The 23,184-nt window shown below is 38.7% G+C and overlaps 2 protein-coding genes across 6 annotated transcripts in view; both read left to right on the forward strand.

The window, feature by feature from the left end:
- The first annotated feature begins 1,908 nt into the window (after positions 1-1,908).
- Positions 1,909-13,712, forward strand: LOC126913652 (ankyrin repeat domain-containing protein 31-like). 5 transcript variants are annotated; one of them, XM_050716470.1, is made up of 7 exons: positions 1,909-2,040; positions 2,734-2,789; positions 4,307-4,377; positions 7,682-7,728; positions 8,359-8,453; positions 9,495-9,535; positions 10,983-11,690. In XM_050716470.1, exons 1-7 carry the CDS (start codon positions 1,940-1,942, stop codon positions 11,073-11,075), a joined length of 504 nt encoding a protein of 167 aa, XP_050572427.1. In that variant the 5' UTR covers positions 1,909-1,939; the 3' UTR covers positions 11,076-11,690. The 5 variants fall into 5 exon arrangements, with proteins under 5 accessions (XP_050572427.1, XP_050572428.1, XP_050572429.1 ...); XM_050716471.1 differs by lacking the exon at positions 10,983-11,690 and adding an exon at positions 10,733-10,909; XM_050716472.1 differs by lacking the exons at positions 9,495-9,535; positions 10,983-11,690 and adding an exon at positions 13,629-13,712.
- A 1,638-nt stretch (positions 13,713-15,350) lies between these two features.
- LOC118251415 (ankyrin repeat domain-containing protein 31) overlaps positions 15,351-23,184 on the forward strand; it is a 52,881-nt gene continuing 45,047 nt past the window's right edge. The window contains exons 1-5 of the mRNA XM_050716397.1: positions 15,351-15,362; positions 15,455-16,123; positions 18,982-19,259; positions 19,583-19,710; positions 22,354-22,524. Of these exons, the coding sequence (XP_050572354.1) occupies positions 15,351-15,362; positions 15,455-16,123; positions 18,982-19,259; positions 19,583-19,710; positions 22,354-22,524 (1,258 nt within the window). The remainder of the gene's footprint in view (positions 15,363-15,454; positions 16,124-18,981; positions 19,260-19,582; positions 19,711-22,353; positions 22,525-23,184) is intronic.

Below are 23,184 nucleotides of genomic sequence, written 5' to 3' on the forward strand. Positions count from 1 at the left end.
AGGAGCGGCGAACACGCCATCTCGCCACGGGGCCGCCCGCCAATGAGGCGCCGCGCTGCCCTCGCCGTGCCTGCTGATTGGGCGGCGGGAAGAGGCTTATTTACATACGGCGATCGAGCGACGGGATCGCCCCGCCCCCGCGCGGCGCGCTGAGGGACACGGCCCGGCCCCGCTCCGCCTCGCCCCGTGCAGGCTCCCCCTCACAGCCCTGATCCGGCCGCGGCTCCGGCAGGGTCCCTCGGCCCGGTCACCGTGGGAAGCAGGCCCTTGGTTCTCAGAGTGCGATGTGCGCGGGTTTGCGGCTTCCTGCCGAAGGCGAGACATTTTATTAGGGTTAGGTATGCGTGTGCAGCCTTCCCTCCATAGGGAAACACAGGGGGCTCATCAGCCTCTCTGTGCATGTAGAGTCATGGGGTCATTAAGGGTGGAAGAGACCTCCGAAATCATTTGGTCCAACCATCCCCCTACCACCAATGTCACCCACTAAACCATGTCCCTAAGCACCACATCCAATCTTTCCTTGAACACCCCCAGGGATGGTGACTCTACCACCTCCCTGGGCAATCCGTCCCAATGCCTGACTGCTCTTTCTGAGAAGAAATGTCTCTTCATTTCCAGCCTAAACCTCACCTGGCGCAACTTGAAGCCATTCCCTCTAATCCTATCACTATTTACCTGCAAGAAGAGGCCAAACCCCAGCTCCCCACACCTTCATGGCAATGCATCACCCCCCTCTCACATGGCCATTCTGTGTTGCCAGGTCTGAGCAATTCCAGGCTGATGTGTTTCAAACAAGACACAACCTGCAATGATTTTGCTACGGACAATTTACACATTGGACTTTCCAAATCTGCTTCTTACATGCACCATTTAGAAATATTTCGAGGCACACCATATGTCAGTTACTGTGCTGCAAAGCATTGACGTAATTCTGAAAAAAAAAAGATATGATGATGAAAGGTTTCCATGAAAACTCCACCCAAAGCAGCTGTTATGAGTGGGGAAATTATTCATGCCAGCTCAGTCTTTTAACACATAATACACTTTGCATTCTCAACATGATATACATAAATCCCGACAACTTGCTGCTGAATATCCCTATTCCCAGCTAGCTTCTTTCCTAATGTGCATTTTCTTGAGCATCTCACCTTTATTCACAGAAAAGTAAAACATTACCACCAAGCTTTCTGGAGTAATTTGGTAATGTGCAACTGCAATTGCTATAATTGCATGTGGATATGATTAAGTCAAAGCAAAACAGCAATTTGTACACACTTGCAGCAATTATGTATAATCGTTATGTAATTTAAGATAGCCTTTATTATCTTTCCCTGTTTTCTATACTTTTTCTGCAGTAGGGTATTTTTTTGGTTTTGTTTTTGTTTATTTGAATATTCTGTGATGGAATATAATTTAGAAATTAATCGGAATGCTTATTTTATCATCAAGTTCAGTGTGAGCACGAGTCACAATCATAATTTGGACTTTATAGGGTTTGTATATATATGGCATAAGGTTTCCTGCCATATATATATATATATATATATATATATATATATATATTTCTTTTTTTATTGTATCTGCAGCTCTCCCTGTGGCCTGCCCACACACCAGCTTGACCCTGGCAGTGACCATGGCAATAGCACTGGCCCAGCAGCTGCTGCAGACATGGAAGGCAAGGCTGAGGCAGAGAAAACGCTCCTCTGATTTTCAAGGTGATCACTGGGTTACGTACAAGAGTGCAGCTGCAAATACTGCAAGAACAACAATATTTCAGTATCTTTACTAATAATTCTGTATCCTGAATGCCCGGCCCCGCTCCCTACAAGATGGCCGCCACCGCTGAGGAGACGGCCGGGGGAGGGGTTGGGAGCGGGGCGGGGCGCGATCGCGGGGCTACCGGGGAAGAGGGAGAGGCGGGGAGCGGGGCGTCAGCATCATGGGGGAGCAGATTTGGGGCAGCGACAGCGACGAGACCGTGGTGGAGGGCTCGGTGGCGGAGAGCGATGTGGAGGAAGAGGAGTTCTACAGGAGGAGATGGTAGCATTCAGGCGGGCGTGGAGCGGGAGGAGCCGCGGGCCCGGCGCGGGGGGTCTGAGGGAGGCCCGCGCCCCGCGCCGCCCTGAGGCGAGGAGCGCCCAAACCCCCGCCGAAATCCTGGAGAGCAAACACCTCGACTGTTTTTCACGAATGTGAAAAATATACATACATCTTGCAGGCCGCCGGTTTTGTACCACTGCTTTCCACAGAGTAACGTTTTAGTCAGTGAGCTGAAACATTCCCAGAATCCTGCTCAGAGAAAATAAAAATTAAGTGCCGTCGAATAAGATTGTTGGTTATGTTGTTTCTCTGCAGTTTTAATGCCATTTTTATGACATTTTTTTCCGTATTCTTTAAAACATTGCAAAGAGCTGAAACTGCCAAGTAGCTGCACTTTTTATTTGTACTTAAATCTCAATATTGACTGGTAATATGTGAAAGTGATGTACTTTCCTACCTAAGGCTTAAAATGCAGAGTAACAGTACAATGCATATATATCATCATGGTTTGGGAGTGCTTTACAACTGGTATTTTTGTTACACAGTACTCATCTAGGTTTGCAACATCCTCGCAAAGTAAGCTGATAAGGTTTGCCTAAACTGCTCATTGAGCTTATGGGAATGGAAAGAGGGTGGTCCAAATGTTTGACATCTTTTCTTTTTTCTTTTCTTTTTTTTTTTCTTTTATAAAAGGTTATCTGTTTTCAATAAGGACATGGATTTAACAACAGAAATAAAAAATAATGGAGGTAGGACAGTCTTTTCTCAGTCTTAGTTTTTTCAGTGAACTGTGTCTGTGGATGTTGCCAGAGTCCGCAATACTGAAATTTAAATGTTGCATTCTTTTGAAATGCAAGTGATCTCTAACTAAACCCATGTTTTTAACTGGTAGTTTACAATAAATAAATAATCAGATTTTGAAAAATCATTTTGCTCTTAATTTCACCATTCTTTATATGTACTATAAATGAGAATGCCTTGCTTAGTAAGTGCATGAAGGATATCCTTTAAATTTAGATACATTTATGTGCATTGTATTTGAACAGAAGGAAATAAATGGAATATATACATCCACATAAACTCATGTGAAACTACAGTAGCATATATTATTGGAAAAAGTTTTAAATTTGTTAAATAGATCCATTCTCTTCAAATACTCAAGTGCATTATTCTAAGTGCATTATTGACTATGTTAAACATAAATGTGTGCACATGCAATTAAAACCTTAAAATCTCCTTCAAGAACTCTGTTGAAAGAGGTTGCATGAACAAGTATCTGGTAGTTACATAACAATTTTACTGTAACGTCTTTGGCTTTTTAACACAATTCATTTCTTTTCCTTAATGTTTTGTTCTGGCAATATAGAGACTGCCTACTCTTTAAGTGACACAAGATGTTCTTCAGGATTCTTTTTTTTTTTTTTTTTTTTTTTTGCCAGCTTGAAAACCTGATTGGATTCAAATCTACCATTTTTTAAATCAAACTAGTCTGAGTTAGCGTACATTTTATATACGGTCCATTGAAATCCGTGGAATTTTTTCCTATTGCTGCCATTTCCTGATGCTGAACCTTTTGAAGTTGCTAAGTAGTTTTGTCTGAGGAGAGAAGCATTTGAACTTATCCTTTTGACCTTACCTATGGTTATCCACAGAAATAAGAACTTGGCAACATTCAGCTTAGATGGTTTAAAGTGTGTTCTTCTGACTTGTTCTTCAGCTTGTGGTGGGAGTGGCTATTCACCTGAGGGTCGGGGTTTCTTTTTCTGTTTCTATGGATGTGACACCTTGAAGTATTTTTAGCATTTTGCCTGTGGTACTTTATGTTTGGTAACTTGGAGTTATTATTTCAGTATTCATATATTTGTGCATACTTGTCTGGTAGCAATTTGGTGATTAGATGCATATCATAAACACTAATTTCAAGAGTATTTTCTTCATGTCAGTGTTGTAGTTTTGTAGCCTAAGGCTCCAGCCCTGGGGGTTTCTCTTTTGTTTCTCTTTTTATTTATTTATTTTTCTCCAGAGTTCTCCCTCCGTATAGTCACCTTGAAAAGTACTGTATATGGAAGTATACATATTTTTACTCAGATGGTTTTATTCATCTCTCCTATGTTGTAGTTCAAAAATCTAGTTAGATAGACCAATAAACCATTCAAGTCTATTGCATATTAGAGATTTTGATACACGTAGAAATTTATGGAACCATAAGACAACAAAACTGCCTTTTACTACTCTATTTTGCCACTGTACTTATTTTTTTTTCTAGGAGTTTCCTCTCCAGAAATCCATTTTATGCATATAGCTCACGATCATATGTATGGACTAAAGTTAAAACAGGTAAATCCAGTATGTACAGAAATGATACATCTCTTTCTATGCATATCTAGCTATTAATAATTAATAAAATCACTGAGCCTGCGATTCTTTTTGTGCAAAACAGATTGGTGGCTTGCAGCTGAAATTTATTTTATGGGAAAAAAAGTTGTCATGTGTAGCACATTTTCTCCAGGAAATCAAAGTCTCTTCCTTGGTACTTCATGAATTTATAGCCTTTCAAATTTGAACCTTTTAGTATGTTCCCTTCAGGTGTGAAAGATAACTATCTGGGTTGACCAGAATACACCCTTGGTTACTCATAACTGAGCTGTGATCCAGCAATGGGACAATTGTTTCTTTATAAAAGAACAAGATAATAGTCTGAAAAGCAGAATAAAATCTCTGTTTATGTGCTAATAGGGCAATTATTCTAATCTATGTGTAATTCTGAGTTCCCTAATCTACTAATTAGCCTAGTTTTTAATGTATTTGACACAGTCCATAGCCAGCCTATTAAATTCTGTTCTGTTGAGCAATCAGCTTTCCACCCTTACATGGCATCCTTGTGTAATTAGAAACACATTCCTATTCTTTAACAGAAATTCTTTTTAAACCTGTGACTGTTATGCTACTTATAGTATTATAGTTCAAAAAAATAGTTTATATTGTATCCTTACCCCAGTACAAGAGGAGTTTAAAAAAAAAATTAAACTGTTCCCTAAATTACAATGGCTATACTGAAAAGACTCTCCTTCTACTGAAGTGAATGTTATTAATAGAGGGCTACAATATAGCAAATAAATTTGGTCAGCTGTCAGCAAAGGAAACACTGAACAAAATTGAAAAGATTTTCTAAGGCTTCTCTCCCTAAATTTATTTTACTGCTAGGCTTGTTTTGACTGAGGTTTATTTAAGGACAGAGGGAAGGAGAAGTGTGCCCACTTGCTTATTAGTTTGCTCCTCTGGGAGCTGATCTGACCATATGCTGCCTGAATTAAGTCTTTGGCTTTGTGGCTGTCATCAGAGTAGCCAGTCGGCAATCCCAATAAGGGATTCTTCCAAGTCTAAGATGGACAAACCTCCTTTCCCCAAAAAGAAGAGTCAGAAAAGCAAAGAACCGTCAAATACTTTAGCAAATAGTTGGGTTAATTCTTTTTTTTTTTTTTTTTAGTGAGATTTATATAGTATGCCACTGGCAGCTTGATCATCCACAGCATGGTGTCAATTTCAAATTTAAATGGTTACTGAAGGCTGTGAAGAACTCTGTTGGGCTCTCATCCTTGCTTCTTGTGTACGTAGACTGCACCAGTGTGGCTTTTCAGCCACTCCAAGAGCCAACATGGAATGTGATTACACCGAAGCCTTTCCTTTAGCTGCATCCTTTGAAATGGCTTATGTGAATACCGCATCTTGATGTGATGTGCAGCCAGAGGGTTGTGTGAGGCCGTGAGTTTCTTCAGGAAAAGCAGTGCCTGTTCCTGTTGTTCTGAAGAGCCTTGGCTTGTGCAGTTGATGTGGGTTCGCAACAGCTTGGGATGTGGAGTCCTGTCTTTGATTCTGCCGTGTAAGAGATTGTCATTAAGACTTTTCTTCAACCAGAGATTTTGTACCCTTCAGGTCCTTTCCACCAGACAAGTCGTTTCCATTATCTATTAAAACCCTATTCCATAGGTTGTTCAGGCAGGCCCCATGATTCACGTTTGTTGGGCATTTTTTTTTTCTTTCCCAGTTCGGTGAAGTGCACCTAAAATTATTAGGTGGCATGTAAAACTTTTAAACTTCAGTCTTTGTTTTTTTTTTTTTTTTTTTTTTTTTTTTTTGGGAACACCTCCAGAATCCCTTGAAATGACTGTATAAATAAAAGCTCAGATGGGAGGAATCAGTTGGGTTTTGCAGGAATTTCCTTACCACAAGCAATACAGCAGGACAGAAGGCTGTTCCCAGTACATGCAGTCTGTGGCCACAAATACTGTGTGTGTAACTTTTATGATTTGAGAAAACCTCTCAACAAGACTTCTGCTATCAGTGCACTGATTTTGCCTAGAATGTAATTTTTTAGCAGGTTATGTAACTCCTCCTTCATCTGAGATACAAAGGTAGTCCACTGAGCTTTAAGTGACTTTCTGAGCAATGTTACCCAAGCAAAGAGATTTACTAGTTCTACTGCTATCCTCCAGACCTCACTTGGTCTCTGGATAATGTTCTGTGTAAATACCCAGGCTGATTTGTACTAAGGATATATTTAGCAAAGTCAATAACTTTCTGCCAGCTATCCCATTGCCATATTTTGGAACTAGATCAGTCAATAATTATTGCATAAGCTGTTTCTAAAAGATCTGTTCTGTTCTTTGGAACCTTTCAGTAGTCATTCCTGCTGGGTGATCACAACCTGTTACTTTTCAGGTCTCTGCTAAAATGGTTGTGATTATTGTGTAACTAGTACCTAGTGCAAGCTGAGTAAGTCATCATTTTGTGTCCACACACAGATGTTCTTTCCCAGAGTTTTCATAGTTCTGTGAATGTTCTCAACTATATGCCAATAATTTGCTTGAAATTGTAGCCAGTAATACTCAATCTTCACCTCATCTAGAACTCTTCTCCAATTCACTTGCTTGTCTTCATCTTCCCTAAATTGCGTTGGACTTTGCGTAAAGCCTTCATTTTCAAACCTTGAGATTTCTCTCTTCTCAAAGTACGGTCAGAGGCACAAAAAGCATTCAAGCTCCTTTTAGTAAAGAACTTGACTTTGGCCCCTGCTCTGACTTTAGCTCTTTTCTTATCTGTATGCTCTTTCCTGTGTTTTTTTGCAGTGGTCCTGACTTCTTGTACCACTTAGAGCTTCCTGATGTGCAGGTCTTGTCATCTGAGAAGTTCCTTAATTCTTCCTTTTCCAGGGATATTCAGAGCTGAGTAATAAACTTCACGATATCTGAAACAGCTTGTTTAATTAGAAGAAGGAATTGTTCGAAAAAACAAAGGTTAAAATTGGGAGTTCAAATATAAATATCTTGTAGTTTAGTCTTCTAATGTATGAAACAGCCAAAGTTCAAAGTAATCATATTGTAATTGCATAGGTGTGTTTTCCTCCTGTGTGAGTTTTCATTCATAATCTTGATTTGTGTTTTAACATTTCTTTAAATAATGCAAAAAAAAAAAGATTAAAGAGAAATGGCTTTTTTATCGTATTAGTAAGGTATGTAAAGACCAGATCCAAAAAATCAATTACAGAAGGAAGAAGATAAGCATATAGCAATGCTGAGAAAGTTAACAATGAAGTACTTTGTTTACTAAGTTGCTAAAACACTTTTCTGTTGTTGTTGTCCAGATACCTCAAGAGAGATATGCACCTGACCAGTCTCAGTCTCTACTGCAGTGAGTATAGTACATCACACAGGAATTCCAGTCAGGCATACTGTAACTAAACCATTCCCGTATACCTCAATTTGTATGTTATTTTATTCCCAGTGTCTTACTGTGAAGCAGTTTTCTTGTTTGCTTAATGAAGGATATATTAATGTCAGAGGTAATCCTGTGTCCCATATCGGTCAAACTGTACCCATGTTTGTCTGTATTAATGGCATTGCCTTTAGTGGTATTAAGATATAAGCAGTTAGACAATTGGAAAAAAAACGTAATTAAAAAAATTATTGGACCTTTTGGTCTTAGAAATTATGGAAGGATTTCAGTAGAGGGTGGATTTGTAACAGAAGGGTGGATTTGTAACAGAAGTACAGAAATAAGTAATACAAAATTGGAAGGGGCTTTTTAAATTTGGAGAATGAGTGTACAAGCAGAGGTAGCTCAATTCAGGAGATCTGGAAGTCTTAATTACTGCATGCCCTTGTAAGCTGGAGAAGTATGCCTCTGAAATAACTTCAATTGTTCCTATAAATAATTGTAAATACAAAACTGCATAAATTAATTTACTGTGGAAATTTTCTTAAGCTGAGACGATTACAATTCTTTCTGAATAGGACCTGTTATTTTATTATTTAATTCTAGGGGCTGGATAAACTATCCATCGCTTACTGAAAATATTTCTAAACCTGCTTTCTCACTAAATTCTGCAGTAGAGGGACAGCAAAATAATTCTTTAGGTATGTTGTACACTGTATGAAACTGCAAGTTGTGCTAGGTATAGCAAAATCATTTGAGAAGCTGAAGATGAGTATCCGTATAGATTGATTTAGTCTGAATATATGTGACCTTTTCAACTGTTGCTTAGTTTTCATAGTTGCCTGTTAGTACTCTGTTAGGACTGTTTGAAAAAATTTTAAAAAATCCTAAGCCAGTGGTATATTTCCAGCTTAAAATTACTTTATTGTTATGGAATTTTTTGGCAAAAGTTACAGGTCACATGGTTGTCAAATGCCATGTAGATGCGTAAGGTAAGCATGGATGTGAGTAACAGACATTGAGGGTTCCTGCATGTTTCTTATTAGTGTTCCCAAGAATAAAAGACATCTCTAAGAAAGGAGACTTAAAAATGCTACCAGTCCTTCCCTAGATCTGTCTGATCTGTCTCTCATCTTTCTGCTGCTACTTCATCTGTACTTCTTTTTTTTCTGTGTGCTCCCAGTTACACAGTACTGCCCCATCTGTTTTGTTGCTCCTCCTCAGCAAATTTTTGCTAACCAAAGCCCATTCACTTTATTTGTGATTAATTTTCACTAAACCAAGTGTAAGGTCATCTTCCCAGGGAGTTGCATGAGTATCAAAACAGAGTGATGTGAGGAGGGGATGTGGGACCAGCCCCTTTCAGAGGTGGTGTTTTTTTGTACTGTATTACTTGTATTATCTAATTGCATTGTAATTATAGAGGGTGGGGAGGATGTCTCATCCTCTGTAATGGGTGGCAATTTCATCTGCTGGTAGTCTTTGGAAGCACAGGCTTCTAAACCACAGTTAAGAAAAGTGACAAAGTACCGCTGGAACGTAATTGGAATATAACAAGGGGTCTAGCAGAGTCTAACTAGAAAACTTATTGTCAGTTAGGAAATATGAACATAGTCATTTTTAAGAATGTTTGAGACTTAATCAGAGGGTGCAGTCTCATTTCATTAGAAATCATGAAAACTTCCAGGGGTGAAATTCAGTGGTAGTACAACTGAAATATTTGTTTACTCTCCTAAATTTAGATACCAACGTGCTTGGATTTCAGAGAGATTCAGAAGGAAAGGTTAGTGTATTTCTACAAGTTAATATATAGAAAATTTCATTTAATTGAATTACCACTGGAAAATATTTTACTGAAAAATACCAGGTTCTCTCATTTTTAAAAGCAGGTACATAGCTATTGAAACCAACACTGAGCACATTAGGTGTAAACATCTTCAGAGCTAACCTAGGCTTTATTCAGTTACCTGCTTTTTGAGTAGGAACTACAGGTAATAAGTTTACAGGGCATAAGCAGTAACAGTGAAGCATGACAAAATTGTCCTGACACAGAATCTATAAGGCAGTGGCTTAAACTGAAGTGGTGAAGACTTCTAGTGACTTAAAACCTGTTCCCCACCAATGAAAGTTATGGAAAAGGCATTAGGAAGGTGTCTGTGGAGGAACAAAGTATCCGTAACTGTCCTGTTTGGGAGCTGTGATTCATTCACTTTTGGACAGAAATAGGTAGTACCAGTCTCTTTGTCTCCTTGCTAATCCCAAAGCTGCTCATGAATTACAGATTTCACTGCTGATCGTGTAGAAGTGAAGGAACAGCTTTGGAGCTACCTTTTCCATCATTTGTCCGCTGCTTTCTCAGAGATTTTGAATCAGGGATAATTCCATTCCTGTGTAAGCCCATCTAATTGGGTGTTGCAAGGTGCTGCATGTTTTCCTTGTAACATGTTTTTGCTGCTTCTGTGCCAGCACTAGTACTTGTTTGACCCCTATCATGAAGTAGGGTTTGGGGAACAACTCTCAGATGTTGTTCATCAATTTTTTAAAGTTGTCTTAGTTGTTTTAGCCAGGTTACCTTTTCAAGCCAAGCTCCACAGAAGATTAGAAAAGTGCCAGTACAGTGCTAGAGAGAATGTGGAAATGCGTAGCTGCCAGCAAACAAAAGGCTGGGATTGTAGCAAGACTAATTTAAATAAGCTTAATGCAACCTAAATATTATGAATGTAACTCACATGTAGTGCTGATTATTTTAAAAACTACCTGCTTGTAGGCACTGTTTTTGCCCATAAAACAAAGAAAACCTTGGAGGGAAGAGGGAATTCCCTCCATCTTTCAGAAACTGTAACAAAAATTTCAACTACATATCAGTGAAACATCCAACCCACAAATATCTAGAACAGGAGTTGAGTCTGCTACCGTTGACATAAACATCCAGTGCTCGAATATGCCTTTGTTACTCCTCCTCTCCTCTTTTTCCTTTTAGCACAGTCCAGCCATGTTTTTTGTGGTGATGAAGTCCAAGCTGTAATGAAGGACTTGAGCATATTTATCACCATCCAGCAGAGGGAGTGCTGGCAGCATTTCATAAAGGGTTTCTTGGCCTTTGTATCATATGTCTTTATGCTGTCTACAGCCATGATTTTACTTGTATCTGGTCTGCTACCTCCGCATGGTTATCTCATTCTATTGCCCTTCTGAGGCACAGTGTCATCTTTGTGCTTTTTGATTTTTAGTCTCAGTTCACTGCTGACCGGTTCATGGCTCTCAGGCCTATGGATGCTGGACAAGGAAACTCATTGAAATTAGCTTCTGCAGGAAAAAAATAACTGCTATTACCAACTCCTATTGCAATGTCATGGACCATCATGAGAATTTCTGCAGCTCTGTTAACATCAGCTGCATGGGTTATAGAGAAACAAGAGGATCTTGGTGCGTACATGGAATGCTTGCTGCCATCTGCAGCTTCTTAGGAAAACTCCCATTAACTCACAGCAAGATACTGGTTTCAGAATTTCTTCCTGAAAAATATATGACTATCAATATGCAACTATAATAGTGGGTTTGGTAAACGAAACGTTCCTAGTGTGCGGAATGGAACAAAAATAGAACCTAAATGCCTTGAAACAAATGCCTGTAGAGAATAGCTAGATCAAGTATATTGAGAAGACCTCCATAGAGGGTATTTCAGGTGTCTGGAGTAGGAAGGTTGGAATTTATCTCTATGGTGAATTATACTTTTTCCATATTGGCTTATGTTGGCACTGCCAAGATCTGAGAGCTGCAGGAAAACGTATTGTGAGAGGAACCTACGACCGTCACAGCTTCTGTGTACTGATTTGAAGAAAGGGCAGGACAGACACCTTGACAACCAGCAGTGAGTCATTGGGCATGTTGGGTTTTTTTACGTAGTCCTGGAAATACAAGAGAAAGTCAATAATAAACACAATCTCTAGAAATCATGACAGCATAAATTGAGTCTTACTGTGTTTTCTTGATTTCGATAAAATAACTGCTTTGATTTGTGCTCTGGTTTGTCTGTCAGTAGTGGGGCCAGTACTGTTCAAAGTCTTCATGGATGACCTGGACAATGGAACAGCATGAACCCTCAGAAAGTTAACAGATTGTGCTAGGGGGAGTGACTGACACGTTGGATAGCTGTGTTGCCAATAGGAGGGACATGGACAGGCTGGTCAGAGAGGAGTCCCATGAATTTCAGCAAGGGAAATTGCGAAGTCCTTTATCTGCAGAGCTATAACCGCATGCACCAGGACATATTGGGGACCAACTGGCTGAAAAGCAGCTCTGCAGTGAAGGACTTCATGCTCCTGTGGTCAATAAGCTGACCACATTCTAGCGATGCACACTTGTGGCAAAGAAGGTGAACAATATCCTGGGCAGTGCTAGGAAGAGAGTTGCCAGCAGGTCTGCCAGGGGGTCCTTCCCCTCTGTTCAGCACTGATGAAGCCACAGCCAGAGTCCTGTGTCCCATGCTGGATCCTCACTACAAGACAGACAGGGGCATACTGGAGGGAGGCCAGCACAGGGCCACAAAGGTGGTTAAGGGACACGATTTCACATGAGGACAGGCTGAGAGATCAGGGACTCCTCAGCCTGGAGAAGAGAAAGATTGGGGGAATCTTATCAACGTGTATAAACAAGTGATAGGAATGAAGATGACTGAGCCAGACTTGTCAGTAGTCTGTATTTCTCAGTCTCTGTAGTTCCCCCACTGTTAGCTCAAGAGGTGATGGGCACAAATGAAAACCAAAGATATTCCATCTGAACACAAGAAGACACTTTTTTACTTTAAAGATGGTCACAGAGTGGAACAGGTTGCTGAGAGAGGTTGTGGAGTCTGTATATGTGGAGGTACTCAAAACCTGACTGGATGTGGTGCTGGGCAAACTGCCGCAGCTAACACTGCTTGAGCAGTGAAGTTGGATTAGATGATCGCAAGGGCTTCCCTTCCAACCTCAACCATTCTCTGATTGTGTACCTCTCATGTCCCGGTATATTGCTATTGTGTTCAGCTCAGCACTCTCCCAAAAGCTGCAAGTGTTGATCCTTCTGAAGTCTTAACTCTTTTATAGTGATTCTCTCGTATGTGTGTTTTGAAGGACTGAACTTCTCTGCTATTGTTTGACGTGGGGCTAGCAGAAATAGGAATCCATATGTCTGCTGCACCCTCATTACTTACACTTCTGCGCTATTCAGTCCATTTCTATCTTTTGTAACATTTCCAAGACACGATCTGTAGCGCCAAATAGCCACCAATTTATCAGTAACTTTTTAATTGTTCTCAAATGTGTAGAAAATCCATATATCTCAACATTCACAAAAGCGATTTGAATGCACTGCCATCTGCTGGAAGTAACGTGTCTCATACAAGCTTGTTCATACAGTTCACGGAGAGTTAGGCATATAAGGCTTGCCTAAGTCTGGCTTTGAGGCTTTTAACCCACAGTTTCTATATCTGCAGTCAAGGTTTCGTAGATGAGACCTTGATTTCAGTGTCCTTCTGCTTTCTCCTGTGCAAGGTTCTGAATCAGCTGAGGCTGGATTTGAATGTGGCCATGCTCAGCTGTTACCCAGTGTGTGCTTCCTGGGTAAGATGGGGTGACGAGATTGTGGGTTAATGCTGTAAGGTCAAGAGGATTTGTGCCTGGATTAAGGCACACCATAATTTGGATTTGTACCAGAAGTAAATGAGACATGAGGGTAGTGGGATTTGAACCAAGGCTTTCAAAGTACCATGGATGTGTTCAGTGGAAGACATTCACAAATACTGTGAGATGGCTGGTATTCAACCCTCTCCCTCACCCCAAAATTAGCAAGTTAATGCCAATGAGATACCTTTACGTGTTGGTATTCTTTTATAGGAACCTCTTCATGAAATGAATTGTTTGAAGCATAGCTCTTCTGGTAGAAGATGGACCTGAACCTACATTAACCACAATGTTGATGTTTTACTGCTGACCTACTGACTGAGGATGAGTTTTGCTCTTCTCTTGAGTGAAACTTTTGTGTATTCAGACCAGAGTTACCAGACTGGGGTGCACAAAAGAGAGAACTCCCTGTTTAAGAATCCTGCTGATGCTTCCGTTCAGTTGCCAGCTGTCTCAGCCCTGCTCCTTCAGCAGCTCTCCCGTTCATTTCCAACAGACAATTGGAGGTGTAGAGACCTTAGGCATTGGGGCTTTAAGTGTCTTTATGGGTAATTGGCAGCTAAGGATTATGTTCGGAGAGGGAAAGTTTGAACTTACATTCTGCAGATTTTGGTTACTTGTAGTCGCACAGGATTTTACTAACAGAAACGAGTGCTGGAGAAATATAGGCTTTATAGGTAGAAGGAGGTTTTTTGAATACCAGTCACGTTTAAGTGTTGGATTTCAGTTGGCATTTGGGTGTTCAAGGTCTTGATAAATTAGCCACTTATGCCTGACTGCTCCTTCTTCATTAACATAAATGTCAGTTTCACCTACCCTTCTACCTTTTTGGTAGAAAATTAATAATATACATATCTGCCATTTATACCATAGTTCTGTAAGTACAGAAGGTTACATCACTGTTTTCTTTTTCCCAGTTGTTTAAAGTTTGAAAAATTGGAGAAGTGGTCTAAAAATAAACTGTAATTCAGTGCACGAAAGTAAAACATAGGCAGTACTAAAAAAAGGAACAATTAGCTGCACAATATAGGAAACAGCAGACGGGAAAAATTTTGCAACAAAGGATCATACATTTATAATGGTTTACAAACTGAACGTGTGTCAACAGTAAATTTTCTGCCCTTTCTGTTTTATTATGTGTGGAAGAACCTTTAACATAGCTGGTAACGTAATTTATCAAAAAAATTACAAAAATATGTAACCAGCAATGTTACAGGATTGCACTGCACAGTATTGCCACTTGCTGGCAGCAAGAGTCTAAAAATATATTGAAAGAAATTATCTTAAGATCCAGTATTATTAAGCAACACCACTATTACATGCACACATCATATGGAAATATATGTTTTAGGCTTGCAGAAGCTTTTGAAACATGGAAAGGAAAAAAACGAAAAACCTATTAATTGATATAAAAATGGGTTCATGGGTTGAAAGCAACTGCAAGTAGAGAAACAACAGCAATATTTCTTTTACAAAAACAGTTGTAGTTTGTGGATCTGTACCGGTGTGGAAACTCAAATGTGCAGCCTCCAGAGATACTCCTAAGATTTTGACCTAAAGCTTGTGAGGCACAAATGCTCCATACCTTGGGATCTGCAGAAACATCTAATCGAAACTTAGAGTACACAGTGTTTTACTGAGTATGCTTTTTATGCTGTATGTCCACTTTGATTATTTCTGTGTGACAAATTTTTAATGCCTTTCTTTTAAGACCTTTTAACATCTTCAGGTCATTGGCAATGGCATAAAATCCTTGACTTCATAACAGATTTAGTCTCTCTCATTCTGAATTTTACTGCTAGGGAATGTAACAGCTGCTCTACTTTTGAAACTGAGGTTTCACGCTAACCCTTACTAAGAAAGTGAATGAACTCTTAGGGTAGGCTTACAGGTCTTAAAGTTTATGCAAAAATTGTAAACAAAACATAGATACTGATGACTTCTAAAGTAAATATTGATTACATGCTTTCTAGAAAGAGTTGTTCCATTCCCTTTTGAAGTTTTTTTTTCTTTTTTTTCCTTTTTTTTTTAATGCATAGATTTCACAGAAAATAAGTTATGAAGGTCTCTCTCCAGTAACAAGCCTGCATCCAGATGCCTTTCTGGAGGAGATAATAGCAGTTCCAAAGGAACAGACACCGCAAGATTTATTTCCACATGTTTTAGAAGATTGCCAGAGAACCTGCATGACTGTGATTGACACAGATAACAGTGTAAAAGAACAATCCTGCAATAATGATACAGATCTTTCATTGGCAACCCTAGGAAATATTTTCATGGAACCACTAGTGCTCACTGAACAGAGCATAGAGACTGCCGAACTTGAAGTCAGTGATTTGTTGAGACCTCTCAGTGATTCTGAGAGTCCTAAAACGATAAACCAATTGCATGACATATTAGACTATCAAGGTCATGTCTTTTCCAGTGATATATCAGCAGATGAGAACAGTGATGCCCTTCCAGTAGAGCTTGTGACAGCTCTGAATTCCTTGTCAGGATCTGTAATACAGTCTGACAGTCCTGTAGTGCCAAGCAAGAGACAGCGTACCACTGAGGAAGAGCAGTTAAATTCAGAATCTAGTACTCCCCAGCAAGATGATGACTGTACACAAATAACAAACCTGTTTGAGCCTCAGCTTCCTACAATTCACGAAGAAGAAATAAAAGCCTTAACAGGATCTAACTTGCAGAGGACAACAAATGAGCAAGTACATACATAATTTAATCAGTATTTGAAAAGTTACCTTTGTCAGAAAATATTTTCTATAATAGTCAAATTACATGGAGATGCAATCTTAACAGGGAATAAACTGGCATCAGTAATTTAAATGCTTAATATATTATTTTTGTTTTACAGTATTATTTTAGTGTGTTTCTCTTTTGATATATCCATGTTATGAAACTGGCTGAACTTGCTGGGATGGGAGAACCTAGTAAAGTCAGTGGCTGATGTGGAAATCTAGAGTCAGCATGGAAGTTTCAAAAACTCTTGATACCTCTGCATATCTTCTTTGTCTGACATAGTTTCCAAGGAAAGTTCCAAACCACTCTTCGGTTATTCCACTGTAACACACTGGCATATACTAACCAATTTTAACTCTAGATTTCTACCTTACCCTGTGTTGTTGTTCTTTTCCCATACTATAGTATGCTGTTTTCTGCTTTCATGTCCCCCGCCACTGTAGCGTACAAATACTTTGCAAGTATTACAAAAAGAAATTATAGCTGTGTCTTTCCCACAGACTAGCAAGGGAAATCCCTGCGTTCAGGTATTTTTACACATATACTCAGAATTGCATTTAGGTTATTTATTTCTGCCTGTGAAAGACTGACTGAAAAAGGCAGTTTTTGTGGCATGGTTTTGGGTTCTTGCCCTCCCCTAAAGAAGCCACTATGTGTGGATACAACATGTGATCCTCATTTTCATTTTTTTCCTGTAACCCTGTGCTGTTCTGTCCACAATGCATGCCTTGTCCTGTAAAGGTGGTCTGGAATAGGTCATGTGAATTCAACAACACAAAGGCAGAAATGTAGAGGGGGGCATGAAGAGAAAGCGATATTATAATGTCTTCCTATTTAGGTTATAGTAAAGGAAAGAGGACACATAGGGGAAAAAGGTTTATGCTGTGGAGTATAGTAGACATCCCTTGTAGATCTGGAATCAGGATCTCTGTGTTGTCTTTGAATAATCTGGAGCTGAAAATCAAAAATAAAGCATGTATAACTAGATACTTTAGGTGTTTGTATAGCCACTCTGCTGCCACAGAATGGCATAAAGCATCCCAAACCTGTCTGTTGTTTCAATCTTTTGTTGGTAATATTAACTGAATATAACAATGTGTAATAAAATGCTAATTTAAAGGTGTTGAAAGGTCTCTAAGCTAATTGTCTCAGAACCACAGCAACTTACATAGTGGTGATTTCTGAAATTTGTTGCACAGCTCTGTGAAGCTAAATATATAGTTTTACTCAATATTACAGCTAAGGCTGTGGAGCAGGGTCCTTTGTGGATGTGGATCTATAATCTCTTTGCAAATAATAATCAATTTTATTATTATTATTTTTTATGTCTCCATCTGCTGTTTTTGAAGGTAGAAAGTAGGCAGGCAATTTAATGAGAAAGAAATCTAGGATATTTGTTTTAGTAACTGTTGCCTTCTGGCAGTATATTGTTCTCCTTGGTCTTTTCTCATCCCTGTTTATTCAGAGGATTCTTCTTGTGGTGAAACAAGGACCCGAAAGAGGCGAGCCTGTTCAGTCCTGTAGATGTAATTGGCATGGTAGAAAGCTCGTTTGTTGTAATATATGGTCCCTTATAAAGCAAGTGGCTTTTATTTTCTTTGAAATGTTTTCTTCTCTTTCTCAAACCCTTTTCTCATAGCAGATGTAATGCAATAGAAAATACTTCATTGATTCAATTTTGTAAACTGAAATAGTTGTTTTCACCCAAATGCTGTGTTACAATGCATCATGTCTTGATCTGAGGGGCCTGGATCTAGGTATGGAATTCAGCTCCTTTCTGCTGAATATGTAAATTCTAAAAAGATCAGTGAGTCTTCCATTTGTGTCTCAGGAAAGGACTAACAAGTTCTCCCACATTGCTGTGAAAGAATTCATATGCATGTGTGCTGAGGGTGTGCCCTCGAAGCTTTCAGCATTAGTCAAGTGTGTAATAAGCTAAAGAGTACTCAAGCTGTTTCAGCAACTTGAGTGATGCCTCAACGGCACGTCATAGTCACTTGACTAAAATTGTGAATAAACTCGAGTAACTCAAATGAATTTCCATGTGATGACATATAATTAGGATGGAATTTTTCTCACTGACTGTTAGAGAAAAGCCTCTGGTGTAGAGCAGTAATTTAAGTTCCCCTTTGCACATCTTAGGATGAGATGAATCACTCTCTGAAAGCCGCTGTTCCTCTTCATCTGTGGTAGGGAGAACTGGGATGTTTAGTGTCATTTAGATGCCTGGTTTTTATAAGGCTGAAGGTAAGTGAAGTGATTCTCTTCTGTGGTGGCTGTAGCTTAGGGATGGTATGTCTTCAGAAACAACTTCTCAGCTGGTAGTTACTGAGCCTCAGGTGAAACATGGTTCCAGATCTTGTGCACTATTCCAGACTTGTGCAAGAGTGGAATAAGAAGGGTTAGCTTAAGACATCATAAATTGTCACATTATTTTTTCAGGACAGGAGCTTGTGTCCATAGGAAACTGAAATGAATCTGCTAAGTCGTTTCACATGTCCAACTAAACAACTTACGGATAATAATAATTTTTGTTCCCTGTCAGCCAGGCTAGATTTATTACCTAAGTTGTGATTCTAAGTATCGTACTTCCCATGGCTAGCTCTCCCACCACATGGTGTGGCATACTACTTTAGGAGTCCCTCTCCCATGAAAACGTAATGTCTCCGGTATCTAGAATTCCAGTTTCTCACTTAAGAAACTCTGTTATCTGTGAGCACATATATCATTTATAACACGGTGTTTTTTGAGTTCTTGTATTATACAGCCCTCGTTTTAATTGCATGCTTACCAGTTGCTTGTAATACTTCTTTTTTTGTCACAGCTTGCGGGTGATCAGCAGAAAGGGAAAGAAGCAATTTCAGATTATTGGAGTGCCATCTCTAATGAAAAACAAAATGAGGAGGGAAGTTTGCATTCAGTGGAGGCTGTTGTACGTGCAGAAACCAATAAAACAGCATCAGGGAGAACAATGCAGCTAGAAGAGACCTCCTCAATAAAGTGCAGAGATAGTATTTCCTGTCATCACCAAGCACTGGAAGAGACACAGCAGAATATGTCTCACAATCACAGTGCAACAAGAAACAAAACCAAGGATTTTAGGTATGACAAAGTCATGCGCAGTATTGTCAAATTCTTCTTTTTATTAATGTAACAAATGTAATTCATACAGACTGCTCATTCCTCACATTAGTGATTTTAGGTGATCCAAAAGTAAAGGTTTTCCTTCTATTTAAATATCTGGAAGTCAGTTTCTTTACTGATTTACCATTTATTCAGTACTACCTAAGTTAGCATATATCCTAGCATGCTATTAGAAACTTCATTTTAAAATCAAATATGTTAACCTTCTTAGGTCTATCGCAAATACCAATTAATACAGAGAAGAAAATACTTTTTTTGATTCTAAACAAATCTCTTGTCAGTAAAATTCTGAAACCTGCTTCTAAAGACAAGGAAGATCTAGAAACCAACATGTACCAAGAAGTAACTCCAAATGAGGATAGAAACGCTGAGCAGATAAGGAGAAGCAAAAGAATCAAAGATAAAATGAGTAAGATATTCTCTCATACTTATCAGGTTATTTTTTTATTTGAAAAACTATTCTGAATCAAATATAATTCATAGCCTTTCCAATATATTGTGGCATGAATTTTTTTAAAAAGGTGACAAACATTTATTTTAATAATTAAAATTATTAATAATTCCCCTTCCTTGTTTAAATCTGTGTATTAGCAACCTAACAGTTGACTTGTATACACAAACTCATTAGGAATCATCAGAATTTTTCCAGGATGCATTTTTAATCATGGAATGAAACTTACTGTATATTCTAAAAAGCAGAAGAAAAATGTTTTATTACAGAGTGAGAATGTTGATCATAATTCTATTATCTAGTATTCAGTGTGCAACATTATTCTGAGGGCAATGGCATCCCCAAAAACTGACCGATACAAAGTAGTTTATTTTATTTTAAATGCCTTCTGTTGTTGTTCTGTCTGTTTATATATAGGATTATAGGCCTTCGCTATCACATACACTGAGCACTCTTTGAAGTATTCTTCCTTGCAGTATTCTTTGTCAGAGAGAAAGATTGCTATTTTTCATCCTTTGAAGGTGAATGCAAAGAAATTCTTTGGCTCATAGAGAAAGTGTGTAGGAGAACACAGAATTTCCACGTTTCATGCTTACCCCAGAGCCAGCCTGTAAGACTGGGGTCTTAAATTTTGTTTTTCTTAAAGCCCACTCAATCTGTTTTTATCTGTGCAGTTACAAACGTTTAAACAGATTTAAAAGTTTGGTAGTATTTGAACTGTTACAGCTACATTATAGATCTTATAAAATATGAATAATTCTACCAGCAATTAACAACCCTTCTCTCTTACAGGGTTTCAGTATTCCCAGTGGAAGTACTATTTTTGTGAGATTTAAAGTTGGATTACTAACTGCTCATCTATTTCATGACTTAGTAGTTTCTACTTAAAAAACAGGCTGTTGTTTTTAGCATGATTTCTGCAGAAAGAGTTGTGCTGCCTATAGAGGTAGCTTCATGTTAATCCATCTAACACGTTTACTCCCCTTTTGCATCAAACCTAGCCATCAGGAGTCTGTGAGTCATCTTAACTTGGTAGTTCACTGAAAAAACAGCACCAAAAAAGTTTCATTTTGGGTCAACAAGCATCACTTGTTTTATTCATGGTCTGACACAAGGAAGGTGGTAGCGAAGGTAGAGTACCAGTGGCAGGAAATAGGTCCTCTTGAAGTAACAATGCCTAATTAAATTGGGTTAAGTATAAAAAAATTGCACTGTGTTCGATGAATATTTGTGTAGTGTAACCCCTTCTGAAATTCTTGGCTGATTTAAAATAACTTTGATTAAGCTATTAAATGATTAAGGTCTTGCAAGGCTGGATAGGTAGAAGAGAAAGACTTTTCATGTGCTCATTTGAAGGAAGGTGCTGCGTAAGTTTCTACCTACTGGATTCTAAAAATCTGTGCAGAGTTGAACATTGAACATAAAAAGGTTGGGAGCAATTTAGACTTGGGCTTACAGTATGCCAGAATGCACAAAATAGTGGAGTCATCAGGCTCCATGAGTTACACCTCTAAGAGAACAATGTCTTTAAAGGTCCTGCTTAAAATTTCTATTCCTGACACTCAGCTGGAGTTTTAGGGCCAGCGAAAGGGCCACACACGTGGAATTTTAGGGCCACATCTGCCACAGACTGTGGAGGAGCAGTGGATATGGCATGCACTCCCTGCAAACCCAAGATTTTTCATTAGTAGATCAACTAATGGTCTGAGACATTTGAGTGTGGTTTCCTGCAGGCCATCTTCCTGTCCTGCCATTTTCTTTCTTCCTTCCCCGTTTTTCAGAAGAGGCAGCAGACTCCATGCAATGAAGAGGTAATGGGATTGTGCTGCTGGTAAAGTGCAGGACAGCTCATCTATATATTGGAAATCATTTTGTCCAAACTGAAAAGCATAATGGGTGCATAATGCGAGACAGCATTTCCTTTGTAAAATAATAAACAAAAAAAATGATGATGGTTTGTTGTATTTTTGACATTTAGAATTCTGACTCCCAAGCAGAGATAATGGATAGCTAATGAGGGTTTTGGTCCAACTGTTTTCCTCACTGCACAAATAGCTGAGCTGGTTGTGAAGTAATACGGAAATATGAAGGAGCTAATTTCATTCCCTATCCTAGTGTAAATGCTCCTTGCTCATAAAGCAGAGGTTTTAAAGCGTAAATGAGTACAAAATCTACTGATGAATATGGCCGTTAAGAAGAAAGAATTTATTGAGTAGCTTGATTAGCTATTGAAATCTGCTTATCATGTAATGGGTAGTGTAGCCTAGAGTACCAGTTTTATCAACTGGTGGGAAACAATGCATTTTGAAAAAATGTAATTGAAAAACAAAAAGCCTAAACTTAGTACCTTTTTGCAAAGTTATTTTCCTGTGTGTTGAACTTAGTTGGGAGTTTTGTTATGGAATTCACTATGGCATCTTTTATTGAGTGTGATTTTTATTTACTTGGTAATGTCCCTTTTGATATATTTATTTCTACTAGATCAAATGAACATTTTTTCTCTCCAGAAGGCTTATCCACTAATTCTAATGCAATCTGAAGCCAAGGTAAGAGAGGAAATTAATTTTTCTGTAAACAGATATTTTAAATTGTTTTTTTCAGGACTAGAAGCCTATTTTGTAAATCCTTGTTGCCCCATATCACTTTCAAGAATAAATAGGAGGAATATTTTTGGTGAGACCTTACTTCATAGAGCTGTTGCTGAAGAAGATATAGACCTCGTACATAACATAATAAAATCTGGTGCAAATGTAAATGCTCAGGATTATGCTGGTAAGTTACAATTATATTAGAGTACTATTTTCCAAATAAGTGTCTAGGTATAACTAATATTATGAGTTTGTGCAGTGAAAGAAACTGTAGTTTTGTGGCTGGTCAGTAGATTATTGAATTTTTATTGATTTAGCTTGTTAACTCTTCTTGAGAAAGTTCATACACATAAAAGTATATTAGAAAATTTTACTGAAAAAGTAAGCACTCAAAAACTTAGAAAAAGCTACAATTATGTTTACTTAACCTTAATTCAATGATCTGTGTGTTTTCATCACAATACAGTCCCTTAAGTAAATGATCAACTTGATGTGCTTCACAGATTTTTTTTATTAATTCTTAGAGTGTGTCCATGTTGTACAGTGGCTGAGATTTCAAAATTGTGATGTGGGAACAAAAATACGTTGTCCTGCAGTTAAAGACTGTTGCATAATGCAGGCATGTAACAGACCAAAAGTAAGCTTGACATTTTGTCTTCTGGAACATACTGACAGATAAATTGAGTCAGGTGCAGATTTTGTATTTCCACAGCATAGGACCCTGGCATTTGAACTCACAGAGTGACCTGTACATTAACTTCTGCTAGAGCTAGATGAGAAAGCTCTTGGTGGGTTTCAAAGCCAGCAACTGACAACAGAGGAACATTGATAGTGTTATCAACTG

The sequence above is a fragment of the Cygnus atratus genome, chromosome Z (genome assembly GCF_013377495.2).
Source record: "Cygnus atratus isolate AKBS03 ecotype Queensland, Australia chromosome Z, CAtr_DNAZoo_HiC_assembly, whole genome shotgun sequence".
Lineage (NCBI taxonomy): Eukaryota > Metazoa > Chordata > Aves > Anseriformes > Anatidae > Cygnus > Cygnus atratus.

Excerpts from the sequence above, each read along its gene's own strand:
- LOC126913652 (XM_050716468.1), top strand. The coding sequence starts at position 1,940 with ATGGGGGAGCAGATTTGGGGCAGCGACAGCGACGAGACCGTGGTGGAG. Across the intron at positions 4,378-7,681 it reads ATGGACTAAAGTTAAAACAG|ATACCTCAAGAGAGATATGC; the intron begins GTAAATCCAGTA and ends GTTGTTGTCCAG. Across the intron at positions 7,729-8,358 it reads CAGTCTCAGTCTCTACTGCA|GGGCTGGATAAACTATCCAT; the intron begins GTGAGTATAGTA and ends ATTTAATTCTAG.